Genomic DNA, 14,317 nt, shown 5'->3' on the forward strand with positions numbered 1-14,317 from the left:
ATGTTTGTTTGGACATAGCCAAAAAGTATTGCCACACCATGGCATAATGCAAAAGAAGAAGAAAAAAAACACCATCACATGCAGTGAACGAGAACGAACATTTTTATCTTCTCGGTGCGATTTCTTGAGTGAATTCGGTTTTTTTTGTTCATCTTGTTGTTGTTGCCGCCTCTTCTTGTCCATGCATTTGATTTGAGTGGTTGGTAGAGTGTGTTCTTTGGTTTGGCGTTTTCTTTTTCGTTAACTGGCTTGTTGCACCGCACGGTGACTTCGCCGTAGAAAAAGAATATGGGCGAACAAGTTAACATTTTAAATGTTGTTTGTTTGAGCTTGTAATTCGTTCGTTTCGTACATCATGAGCATATTTCAGCATTTCATTTCGATGGTTCATTAGATTTCGGTGACTGTACAATAGCCTTGTGGACATAAAGAGAGAGCATAGACATGGTTACTTTTTATTTAATCTTTCGCCTGCGTATACACGTTCAAACATAATTCAGTGAAGTAAAGAAAAACCTTAAAGTGCTTATTATTGAAAGTGGTCAGCATTCTATGGTTCTCTATTTCGACAATGTTTTCTTTCTCTTGCCGTTCTCTGCTTTTTACGACGTCCTTTCCATCCGAATGAACGGTTCTTCATGGTCATGGTTTCATTTTTCGATGCGCCACAATTATTTTCAAACACTGAAAATCATTGCTTTTTCGCGCGAACAATCTATTGAAGAACAAAACATTCTTTTTCCTCTCCACTTGTTTTTTTTTCGTCTGTGAATTATTTTCATTTTGACTTCTTGGCACGTTCGTTTTACCCAATAATTCTCCGAATTCGACCCATTCACATTACGTGGCAGAAACGGTTAGATTTTTTTTATTCCATTTTTCACTCAGTCTCCATGTCATTGAAATCATAGACATGGATGCGCTTGTATACATTTCGTTGATCGTATACATGATTTTCATTGCTTTGAACATTTTTCTCTCTCGTTTGTTTGTCTGATTTTTGGTTGAAATGTAACGAAACAAACACACAAAGCGAATGGCCCTTCATCGAAATGGATATTGTTCAATTTGGTGTAAAGGGATTGAAATGGAATGGCTGTTACGTAAATACGAAGTAATGTTTAATGATCGAACAAACTGAAAAACACACACTTCAATGGGTTCACTGTGTGTTGCTTTTTCGCTCTCCGTGTGTGAGTCTCTGTGTGTTTTTGTTTATGTGCGTGAGACGCAGAGCATTGAAGATGAAAAAGCGAATGAATCCAGTTATATTTGTTCAAACGCTCTTACATTGTCTGTTAAATTGGGGGAGACTTAACAAATATACTCAGGCAGCTATTCAAGACTTATTTGAAGCATATGGCACCAAAACTACAACATTCGAAGAAAAGTCATTGACTATTATTGCACAGCAAAGTGCATTCTTTTGAATTCAATAGATTCATTCGGACGATGGATGTGGTGCCAGAGAGAGCGAGAGAACATACAATCGCATTCGGATTTGTGTTAGCTTTTATTATACATCCATTTGTGTTTGCAATCCGTGTTTGAATGGGGCCAATTGTGAATAGAATATTTATAAGAAAATTCCAATGGACGAAGTATGTATCTCGGGCCATCCAATTAATCAGATGGATATACGGACATTCAAATTCCGCATGCATTTATGCACTATATTCATTGGGAAATTGATGATATTGATGCTGTAGTGGCCAATATGTTACGGTTTTTGCAGAAATTGAACATTTCAAACGTCTATCTATCAAAAGAGAAAATACCCATCTATCTCTCTTTCTCTCTCTCTGTCGAATTTCTTGCTGCTAAATCCATTGCATAGCATTGATTTGACACTGAGTTATTCGATTGGACATACTTTTGAACGAGCAAATTCAAACATCAAATGCAGCTGCTGAACGATGATTACTTAACCGTCATTCGGCCATCAAACTCAACAAGTTCAACTGCACAAGCACATGCATAAAATTCGGTCAGATGCACTACACGTAAAAAATGCAAACGTTCGCGTGATTTCGTTCAGCTGAAAGAATTTTATTTAAAGTTAAACGCGCGTAATGAAAGCATTTCGTGCCCGAGTACGAAGAGAAATTGTGCAGTGTGCATATATTCAATCTGCATATTATATATCATTTGAAGAGGTCGACGCACGTGCAATTACATGCAATCTATCACTCTCTATCTCTCTCTCTCTCACACACACACACACACACACACACATTGGTGGTCCCCATTGCCATTTGACACAATATGTTTTCATTTGATAACTTTGTTTCGAAACAGCTTTCCGAGGGACTTTAAAACAAAGACAATTGAAATGCAATCACAAAATCAATACAATGCAAATGGCTTCAAATCATACAACATACATCGAAAGCTGCATCTGTGCGCTCTTCAAGTATTTTCGTCCTAAAATTAATGTGATATTGTTTTGTTTAACAAGAGACCAGAGTCGTTAGGCGTTTAATTATTATTGATTGATTACGCCATCCGAATGATGGCGATGGAATCGACATGGCGTTTGAATAATTAAAGAAAATTTTCGTTGAGAAATTTCAATGCATATATTTTTAATTAGATCACGTTTGAAGTGGGAATCAATTCCTGAATGCGTTCGAACGGAAATGATGGCAATAATTTTCATTAAATTGCTTTCGACGAAATGTATTGCGCATACACTTGCAAACCAGTTTGGTTTGTGTTTCAATTGGCACTGATTTATTGGCCCATGCAAACACGAAGCAACACACACGCAAATTGGGAAATGCGAATTGAGAAGGTAGCCTTTTGAGAGATGCAGAGTTGGCAATCAAATGATTAATTTATCAAATTCGCCGGAAGAACAAAGGCATTCTTCTATGACATTTCAAATGAACGACTGAATTTATCATGAGCAAACGATCGAAAAAGTAACCGACTCACTGTCTTCCACTTACAATATATTTTCCGTCCCTTTTTTCTTTCATTTTTTGCGATTTTCGCGCGAGATTCAAGCCGAAAGACAAAAAAAGTGTGCCGAAAAAATGTGTTTATGATTTCTTTATCTGTCATATTAAATTATTTTCTCTTTTTCGTTTGTCGCTTCGTTCTGGTTGCCAACTTTTTTTTTTGGCTGGGCTTTGTACGTGCCAATGACAAACTGAAAACAGTTTCCCAAAACAAATGCCATGTTTCGAACAAAGTGACGGAAATATGAGTGCGTGTTGATGAACACATACAAAATAAATCGACTCAAAAATGAGTAAACGATATATTTATTAAATTCATCCAACAATTTGAAAGACGGGAAAAAATGTATCAAATCATCATTTATTGCGTGTGCTACACTTTGTTCGGCAATACATTTCTGCGCCAATAAATCTCAATCTTTTATGATTCGTTAAATAAAAATTCCATTTTGATTTGTTGTCATATACCCAGTCTCTTGTCCGACTCCACTGAATACATGCATAAAATGTGTAACATGGTGCGTAGCACTCATGCGCCTCCCATCAACATTCATTTTTAATGATGGAAATGTGTCATTCACACGGAAAATGGAAAAATATGAGCAATAATGTGGGCAAAAAAAAAGTCGAATAACGAATAACAAAAAATGAAACAAGTTTGAATGTAGTACGCATATGTATGCACGAATAAATGTTAATTTTTTTTTGTATGCAGTGAATAGATTGAGCTACAGCTATATCAGTGCTATTTTCACAGCTCCCATTCATAGGCGCTATTTACGACTTTATGATACAATTCCGAATGAAATGTTCAAAATGTAAATAGAACAATAGACTTATTGATTTAAGTATTTTTTTGCATAAACAAATCAAAAGGTCTATTGTCCGGAATTGTATCATAAAATCGCTGTCCGTATGCGTTGTTCACAAATAGCACCTGTGAATAGGAGCTGTGAAAATAGCACTGCTATAGCTGTAGCCCAATCTATTCACTGTTTGTATGCTTCAATTGTATGGTGGACAATTCGATGCACATTCTACCGAATTCACACGTTTTTAAATAAACTTAAATTAAACGTAGATATTCTTCTGTCTCCTTTTTTTTCACGCCACATGCACACCGAATGTGTTGTGCTTTCAATTGTTGCAACACAATAAAATTGAAAAGCATAAAATGTAAATAACATTGAGTTAAGCTCATCGCCGCTTTTTTTTTATTTATACAGGCATTTTCGACATTTGACAGTAGCAATGGCTTCATGGAATAATAAAATCGGGTACATGACAACCAAATTGCTTTTGCATTCAATATACCATATGACCGAATCCCAAAAGCATTTTCATTATTCAGCCATTGTATTCCATTTCCCTTTGCTTAGAGCGAATGGATGAAAAATAGCAAGATAGCAACGATAGAGAAAGGGAGTAAAAGAGAGTGAGAGAGCGTAAAAATCGATTCTGTTTCATAACACATCTAGATAATGGAAGTACCTGATTTGTGCACGAGGCAGGGGAGAAAAGCTGTTAAACTCAAAGGAAGTGTGAGCCTTTGAATTCGCTGGGGCATAAACAGTGCAACATGTGACAACATCCGTTCGAGACACTCAAGTCTTCATCCACTCATCCACACAGCGATAGGAAAAGAGAAGTGGCCGTGAAATCACAATTTCAAAATGAATGAAAGACAGGTAATTGTGTGATGAATAGAAAATGCTCGAAGTTTGATAAAAAAGAATCCAAACTCTCGGCTTATTCAATTTAAATCGGTCCCGAGTGTGACCTTTATATAGTTCGGGATTTTTTCTTCCATCATGTTTCACTTAATGTATTTTTCATGCAGCAACCCAACACAAATCGATGTGTTTCCATTGTTGATTTGACACACATTTTCTTTACTTAACACCCGTTTAATGTTTTCTCTATCGTGTATACGTTCTTCATCTTCATTGTCTTTGCTAAACGCGCGACTTTTTTTGTTGTTGTCTATTCTCTATTGTAATGCTGATGCTGTCGTCAACAGACTGCATATTGATCAGCAGTAACACCAACATCGAAGATACTTTATACGCCTTGACAGAAAAGATGCTGCATCGTGCACAGCATTGAATAATAATGAAGCAAGTGTTACATATCACCATTTTTCTCACTAATGAAGTGAGCAAACGATGTCAGTGTATCGCTTCTTAAAATCCACTGCAACAGAGAAAAAAAAATCGTTGCGAACTATCAACACATGTTTTACTTTGGGTTTACTCTCGATTATCGATTGAAAATTTGATGCTCGAATTGTGCACAACGAACACACCAACGACACCATAGCATTTAACGGGCGAGCCATTGAAATTCACTATCTCTCGCTTTGCTATTTTACTCTATCTTCTGCATCAAATCCAAAATCGAGTGCACCAAACATGTTCCGACAACAATGATTTCGATGTTTAGACATTTCTTATTCGATTTAATGGTATTTGACATGAAATGGAATCATGTTGTTTTCGCACTGATGCCACTTGTTTATTATTTTGTTTGTTTGAAAATCACACGAATTTTCGCTTAAAATGCTCGTCTTGATTTCATGCGTTCGTTTGTAGGAATGTCTTCCAAACAAACTTTGAGCGTAGCACGTTCGTGTGGTTATTGTTGTTTTGAAATTTATTGGATGGGTCAAAAAATGTTCAAATGCGATGCAATCGTGTGAATGACAGGCTACAATCAAAAATGATTGTTTGATCAATCAACATTTGTTCATCATTTTTGACCATGTGCATGATGTTCAGTTTTGTTTGGTGCACGCATCAATCGAATTATTTGCACTTTTCTACTAAACATTTTGACGCAGTCGATGGTTAACTAAAAGCTTTTATCATCATTGTCATTAAAATGGTGTCTGTGTTGGTGCGGGAGGTGTATTCAGGTTTATTACTTTGATGGGAAATTGCGTTTCATGGTGAAATTGTAGATAGAAAAATGCAGGCTAAACCCAAAGGTCGACGATGTGTAGTCATAACCTTCAGTGACCAGCGCTTTTTCTTTTTCGTTGGAAACTTTTACTTTGCGAACCTTTTTTTCTCATCTCACTAATTCTCTGTCATTTTTTTTTTTTTTCATGTATGAAAAAGGTAATTGTTATTTGATATAGAGGCTTGAATTCACCGAATGGATTTAGTTGTCGTCTTTGGAATGCTGTGTCAATTTCGGAGGGTAACCACAATTTGATTGAAGAAATTGGATGCAAGTGACACTTTGACAACGCTATGAATATGTACCTTATTCTTTATAATTTGATGTTGATGACCGAAAAATCGATCGCATTACAGAAAGAGATACAGTGATAGAGTGAGAGAGAGAGAGAGAGAGAAGTCGAAAGAGACAAAATGATTCAAGCCGTAACAAATTCTTGGGAAAAAAATGTTCATGATAAACGCCAACACGTTTTGCAATTGACGGTCTTAATAGTTTCTCTCTTCTCGAATGGCAAATGGCTTTTATGTTTTGAAATCGAATTGACGATTCTTTTTTATCGCACACATCGAATGTCTTTGAAAAGCCACGCTACACCGTAATCCTTCGCCAAATGATTATGGTGTATTTTTACTCATTTTAGACGACCGTAATTTGTCGGTTTAAGATGATGAGAATGGTTGAATGTGTGTTATCAGTGATTCAAATTCAAAAGAAAATGTCATCGGGAAAATCGAATGAAGAAAATATCAATTCAATTCGAATCTAATCATATATATGATTCAAATCGTTCAAATCGAAATGGCCTGGTTACCAGGTCTCTGCAATACTTTGATTGGATGTTACACACAATTCATAATATTTCGTATCAAATCAATGGCACAAAAAGACGACGAAGAAAATGAAAGTAAAATCCCGCATTCCTATTTCCGTCCGGAGGTCGGTTTTAATTTCACTTCACTCAAACGACCGCTTACGTCGATTATTATTGCCTAGTTGTGAAGCAAAACATTTCCTAATGATTTCGAGTGAATTTTCGTTCGAGAGAGCACACCAAATCCATTTATGCGATCCGGATGCACGATAATGGTGATTCGATAAAGTGTTCCCATTTGCTTATGTTGTGTGTGTGTATCAATATTATGCTGTTTGTGTGTTGACTAAAATAGTGCCCCTTTCATTTCACTAAATTGTTTTGCTACATCGGCGCAAAAATCCTAATGCATGATGATGATGATAACAATGTGCGTTCACATGGATGGCTGTCATCAAAACTGGGTGAAAACGTATGCAAAAGGTAATAAAACAGATGGTAATATTCTCATGTTTGATCTCTTCTTCAGTGCCCAGGCACAAAATAGAAATACAAATACACACACTATTCCCGTGCAAACATTAAAAAAGGGAATGAACATTACTCAAGATATACTATATGCATGAGCCAAATGAAATGAAGCACAAACACATACATTCGTTTTCCGATCTCAAGTGAAACAAAACTAATGCTTTTCTAGTAAAATGATGTTCGAACATGATTCAGCCCTATCATTCTCTGTCTCAATGATGTATGGCAGAAGGTACATCGAATAAAATGAAAAAGAAACACATACTATAAATAGTTTTATCAAGCTGCACGAAATGTTTCTGGCAAAACCATTTCGTGATGGTATTTCTCCGGCAAAGATAACGTTATGATATGTGAATTTAGACGATATTTATATGTGCGAATATGTGTTCGAAAAGCGAAAATCAATAGAATGATAAAATGCAGTAAATTTTGATGTTAAATTATTGGGCCCGAGGTGGTGTTTTGTTATCAAGAGCATAGAATCTTTGAATAACTTTATTTAGACCAAAAGAAATATCTCATATGCATACGTTTTCACATGCTTGTTTCATCATTTACACTCATCATTTGCCCCTTAACGAATTCATCTTCGGGTTTTACTTTCGACGATTTTTCAATGCATGGATTTTCTCTCTCTCTCTCTCTCTCTCTCTCTCTCTCTCTCTCTCGGTATTTTGCCATTTTAAACGTAGAAACTTCGATATTCTTACCCAGGCAATAGTAGCTGCAAAAACAACAAAGTGTTTGTTGGTTCTGCTCTATTTGTAATTCGGATGCGTGTAGTTTAGCCGTAAATTACGGAATTGCACTTTTTTTTACATTTAGACACACACACACACATTCACATGTAAGACGAAATCATTGTTCTGGACCCGTTCCCATTGAATGAATCTAGCTTTCGGTCGTTTGATTTCTATATCTTTCTCGATATTGCTTTCCTCTGTTAATGTTGCAGAAAGACATTTCGTATGATTTGCTCGGTTATCGTCATCTCATGCTCGTAAAGCACACGAAATGATGATGGTACGTGTGTGTGCATTTTCTGAACTGAAATTCGTACACACTTAGCAAAATGCCAACGCGGAAGCTCACATACACTTACACCGACAATGTCTTTTTCATTTGCCTGCACAAAGTTATATTTTTCTTGTGCTGCTCCAATTGCTAAATCTTATCTTGCTGAAATTCGTAAACGAATCAATGTGAAGCTGTGTGTTTTTTTTGTGTTGTTGAATTGAACATTTGTTTCGGGAGATTCGAATTTTGGATTTACAAGCGCTTTTCCGGTAATGAGTCTTTCAAAATCGACAAAATTCCCAGCATTGACTTCGATTTCCCATTCAATCAATGCGCAATGGTTTTTTCGTCTCTCTCCCGCTCGGTTTTTTCGCTATTTCATTCTGTCTCTATCAATTTGAGTAATGTGCACAGCAAAACGGTTATTGCTATTCGACACAAATGAACAAAAAGCTACCGGAATAACAACGGTTCATCAGATTATCGATTGTGCTCGGCAAATGTAGAAAAAAAAAACCCGACGGGGGCATAAAATCCAAACAATTTGCATTGAGAACAATGCGACCATATCTTTTATCTATCATTGTTTCTTTTTCTCGCTCTGCTGCCACTGATGCTACCGTTATATCCGCTGGCCCACGTTCTTTTCTCATTCCAATATTTCCTCTCATCTCACTATCTATCCGCCATATCGATTGAACTAAAATTCGTTTTCATTTTCGTAATGATTTAGTGTCTGAGCATGGGAAATGTTTTTACATCCGATCAACAACGGAATATGCTTGATGCTTTTGGTGGCAGAACGGGAAGTTTACATTGCAAAGTCAAATAATTTATTTCTATTTTTTGTGGGCGCCAGCGAAAAAGATGCAGCGTAAAAAAACAAGTGAAACGCTTGAAGTGAGGGTGTATTTGATTGGATCTTCAACTGAATAAATGATGGACCATAATAAAGATACGCTGCACTCAACTGAACACACATGCCAAGGAAAAATAGACGAGGAAATTAAAAAAGGTGATGGAAGCTCGGTACAAAATATTGAATGAGATTGGCTAACATATCCACGGATGCGGTCAAAAGCATATACAAACAACGATGTGCTGTTAACTGAGCAATACAAAAGCCATTCCATTCACAGGGCCCCATTCGACTTTATCGGTGATGGGTAGAAAATCTTCAAACAGTCTATAGTTATTTGCAATGTTTTTGTTTGTTTCGTCAAACATGATTCACATTGCAAATTGAATTTTCGCCACCGTCTCTGCCACATATCCTGAAGCTCCTCAACTGTGAAATTCGGCAGGAAAAACACAAACATATACACACACGCCCACTATCAAATATATGCGCGCATTCACACACACACACACTCGGGTTGAAATTCACAAATAACGGGAAATTCCATGTTGTCTCGAATTTTAATTAAATTCACCTCGGAAAACAGCCATTGAATAGAGTCAGAGAAAAAGATAGGACACTGAAACGAGAGCGAAAGAGAAATAATGAATGAATATTTGCGAGTTATAGGAAATGTGTGTGAAGGATCTATGGCAACGGTTGATACGAGAATAATTGCGGTTTGCCATATGCTGGCGGAATGGAATTCGTTCATTTCGATGTGTATACGGTGTGTCTACGAGTCTGTATGGCGCGACGTAAAACATACTCGCGAACGTTAACCGTTACAGAATTTATTATTTATGCCAAATAAATGAACGAGAGCGAGACAACGACAGACAATGCCATTTTTGGCACCGATATTATCGAAATAAAAAATGGGAAAAATCAAATAGCAACGTCGTTACAATATATCTCCATCCAGCGAACAAGCGACCGAAAGAGATAAAAAATGAACGTTGATTTTAACGCATAATCGACAGTTCACTCCACTATGGCCGATAAAGTGTCACATGAAACGAACATAATTCATGTCTGTTGTGGAGTTTTTTTTGTATCGGTCTGTTAATTGGCGTCACGAGGCTATTACATGCTCATTCGAAACAAGCGCGTATATTCTTTTTGAAAACTTGAAAAAAATGTTTTGTTTGGCCACATTTTTTTTTTTTTTTTTGACAAATTGAATATACACTTTTTCGGTGACCATATTTGCCATCGGTGCTATAATTATTATATGTGTGTTTGTTGCTTTTTTCGGAAAACAAAATTCCACTGCATAATATGTGATAATTAATGATATATTTTTGCATATTTTATATCGATTTACCAATTAATGTCCATGATATTGTCAATTCAAGATAAAAATTAATTTACAGTGGCTGGTTTTGTTAACTTTTTTTTATAGATATATACATTTGAAATTGAAAATCCGAAAGGCAACTACTAAAGGCACACGTATTGGCAAAATCCCACCGATCGATTGTTTTAATCGAAACAAAATCGAGAGAAAAAAATGGGTGGTGTCAGTTTAATGAGATCGCCCAAATTGCAAACAATATCATCGTAAATTGATAAAAATAGCGCATGAGATTGGATCGGACAGGATAATCTTTGGGTTATTTTTTCTCGGTAAAAATGACAATCAAACCAAACCGAGAACGATTAAATTGGACAACATAGGAAAGGCGAAAAATGATAAAGTGGGTGAAGTGTAATTATATTGTTGGATACACATGTTTCGTCAATGTGCAGCAATAATATGGACGCGACGTGCATCGAATGATAAAATCATGTGGTGATCGTTGGCCGTGTCAATGCCAATGGAAAACGAAACATGCACACAAATCAAATACTAATTACTTGCTGAATAATCGCTGACTTTGTACGACTTAACGAGCTGTTGAATTATTTTTCCCTTCAATTTACTTTTCCGATGCGCAACCCAGAGAGCGAGAGAGAGCATTAAGAAGAGTGAAGAATGGCCGGTTTGTTTTAGTCAATGATGGTGATTTGCCCCATCTCCTTTTGTGTCACACAATGTAGCATTTTCCAATTATGGATGGCATTTCAAATTCGTTGGGAGTTTTCAACACGTGTTTTAATTTCGCTTGCACATTTCATTTGTTGAATACGAATTGCGCACAATTATTACAATTTCTTTGCGTTTCAAACAATTTTATATATGTTATAAAAAAGAAAATTGACATTTACAATTGAGGAATACGAGTTTTTTGCTCGAGTATCAAATGTTTACTCGAATTTTTTTTGCTCGCTCCACGATCTCTAGATGATTTCCGACTTATGCAAAGGAATGTGACAATATTACAACAAACTTTTCGGCGTCAGACGAAAGAGGAAAAAAATATCAATTTTACACTTGATTGCTCTGTTTGGCTCCATTCCGAATTTTGTGCATTGTGCATGGGATACAACGAATCGAATCGAGAGAAACAGAAAAAGAAGCCTGACTGCCAGCGAACAATTCATGTGAAACGGCAAAGTGAATGGTCGTGACGAAAACCAAAAATACAAATCGTGCATTTTATACATGCACTTTGGCATTCAAACTGAATCCTTGTCAATTGGATCATTTTGTGCCGAAGTATAGCGGATATGTTCGTTCACGTCTTGATTTGCTGTCATCCGACGCGTCGAAATGTATATACATTGTGGCACTGGGTGTGTGTGTGTATGCTCTGTGCTGCCATAATATAGTATATTTGTCTCATTGTGTAAGCGATCGGGCGGGACGGCGATGAAAAGGAGCACCACATTTGTAGAAAAAAATGGAATAGAAACAGACGTACATGCACATCTCTTTAATCTGGATAAATGCAAAATTCGAAAGTAATTTCCTCGAATGTCACTCAGTGCATGAGTTGAATGTACAACATATATCTTTTAGTTTCCAATGCAAATGATGATGATGATGAGACTCCGGAAGACCAAGTGGTTTGCTGCCACAGCCCGAAAAAAATTTAAAAAGAATGATTCTACAAATGCAGTTGTGCACAATCACTCGCACACACTATATATATTCCTTCATTCTCGCACAAATCTTGAGAGATATGCAAAACTGTAACTTTCACAAAGTGAGCGACAGAATGGAAAAAAGTGTAATTTCCATTGAAATACTCATTTCACTTGACATGCACTCAAAAAGTAGACTAGTTTTTGTCTATTTCATTTTGGTCGGGAGGAAATGGCATGCTGTGAACCCAAGAGTCGTACGACGTTGGTTCTTTTTTCCTTTGTATACATCCTCGTGTATGTTTTTTTATTATAAATTAGAGACAGTTCTATATATTTTTTGTCGCTTGTCTCCAAGTATCAACAATCAACAGTCGGCAACCCGTTCAAAACAGAAGACAGTCGCAATGCTTACTAAAAAGAACGACTTGGGCTCTTTGACTGCTATTTAAAAAATCGGCGACACACACAAACAAATGCACGTTGCATAAGTCATTTTGAATATGATTCCGCTTGAAATGCTCTTATGAATTGCAAAATGGAAAAAAAATGTAATTAATTCTAAAGTAATTAAAGAGGCACGATTTCTTAAATGAAATGCTTTTAAATTACATGCAATTTTGCGTTATTCAGTGATATTTTAATAATATTATTACAAACGAAGAACCGAAAAATGCATGACATGGAACGGTTATATGTAAAAATCGTAATAATAGTGTTGTTTGCGTTTGTAAAATCTTCGTAAATTGCATGGAACCAACAATCATAATCATGAACGAAAGATTCAAAGTGGCTGCATACCACAAAGGAGCCATACATGCCGTGTGCTCAAAAGAACCGAGGCATCATAGATGGTTTGTTTATATTCGTTTTTTGGTCATTGACCGGGGCCAGTAACCGCTAGCGTTGTTGTCTTCTCTTTTTAAATACACCAAATGTACACATATGTATAGCAATTCCAGAGAGTGTGTGTGTACAGAGAGAATTCACGACCTAACTGCCGAAATTTTTGCCTTGCAAACACATAAGAATCACTAACACTAAACGCCTAGCGTTGACTAGAGATTGCAAACACACGAATATGTGAGCGACCGAAAAAACGCAAAAAAAAATTAAGGCTTAGCGCATGTAGTACGCAACGTGAATGGCCAGTTCCACTTTGATTCTACGTTGTATTTCAAATTTTTTTTTTCTCACTCTTTCTCACTCATCGCTATTATTATTGTTCATTTGCTGCATCGCATTTTTTTGTTTGTTCGTTTTCTCTTATCGGCGCACTCTTTTTCTGGTCTAAACGTAAAAAAAAATTGCCGAAAAAAGTATGGCAAACGAGCATAAGAATGAATGTATCGCGTATGTGCTTGCACACACAATTACATGTGCACATGCCAGCAGCGCGATTGATGTTCATAACACGGCATTATTGTTATTATGAGTTCAGTACGTGTGCAATTTGAGTGCAATTTCTCTGTCGTCGTTGATGTTTCTTTCTCTCTCCCCCCTCTCTCGATTACATGCATCCAACATTTGAAGTAATTGTTCATTTGGCATTACGACGAATGAAGAAAAAAAATCCTCCGTCAAAAACGGGTGAAAGAATCAAAACTTGCATTAAAAACAATCTTCTTTGTCAAAAAAATGCTGAATCGTTCTTCTATCTCGTGTATACATGATATTATTAGGTTTATTTCTATGTACGTTTTATTCAACATCATCACAAAGATGTGCACTCCTGTCGCCGCTTTTTTTATCCCCGTTGCTGTGTTGCGTCGACGTCGTTGAATATTGCAAGAAACATTTCAGGTTTCTAGCTATTAAAAACAAGTTATTTACTTGTGTATGCTTGAAATGTAAAAGAATGCGCATTTTTGTGTGCATGATTTTTTTGTGTGGCTAATTTCAACCAGAAAAAAACGTTTTCACATTGAATTCGGTACGATTGGAATGGAAATAACACGTTGCGCTGTCTTTGTGATTATATAGCTTTATAGCTTAACAATAGCCATGTTTGTTCGTTTTTTTTTTGGATTTGCGTCAGTGCAATTTCAAATATATAACAATGTTACAATCCAAATCAAGCACCCAATTAAATTTACTTGCGTTACTATTTTCCAAAAATTCCGAATTCGAAATGGTCAGTTAAACAGCTAGTGCCAAAGC

General features: G+C 36.4%; 1 protein-coding gene across 7 annotated transcripts in view; it reads right to left on the minus strand.

Moving 5' to 3' along the window:
- The window catches only part of LOC116343180 (probable serine/threonine-protein kinase DDB_G0282963), a 95,074-nt gene that overhangs the window by 11,985 nt on the left and 68,772 nt on the right, over nt 1–14,317 (minus strand). For 6 of the 7 annotated variants that reach the window (XM_031771106.1, XM_031771105.1, XM_031771103.1 and 3 more), the window contains one exon: nt 9,723–9,767. The exons of the other annotated variant lie outside the window; for it this stretch is intronic. In XM_031771106.1, the coding sequence (XP_031626966.1) occupies nt 9,723–9,767 (45 nt within the window). The remainder of the gene's footprint in view (nt 1–9,722; nt 9,768–14,317) is intronic. 7 annotated transcript variants of the gene reach the window in all.

The sequence above is a fragment of the Contarinia nasturtii genome, unplaced genomic scaffold, assembly GCF_009176525.2.
Source record: "Contarinia nasturtii isolate CC-2019 unplaced genomic scaffold, AAFC_CNas_1.1 Cnas_scaffold_993, whole genome shotgun sequence".
Taxonomy (NCBI): domain Eukaryota; kingdom Metazoa; phylum Arthropoda; class Insecta; order Diptera; family Cecidomyiidae; genus Contarinia; species Contarinia nasturtii.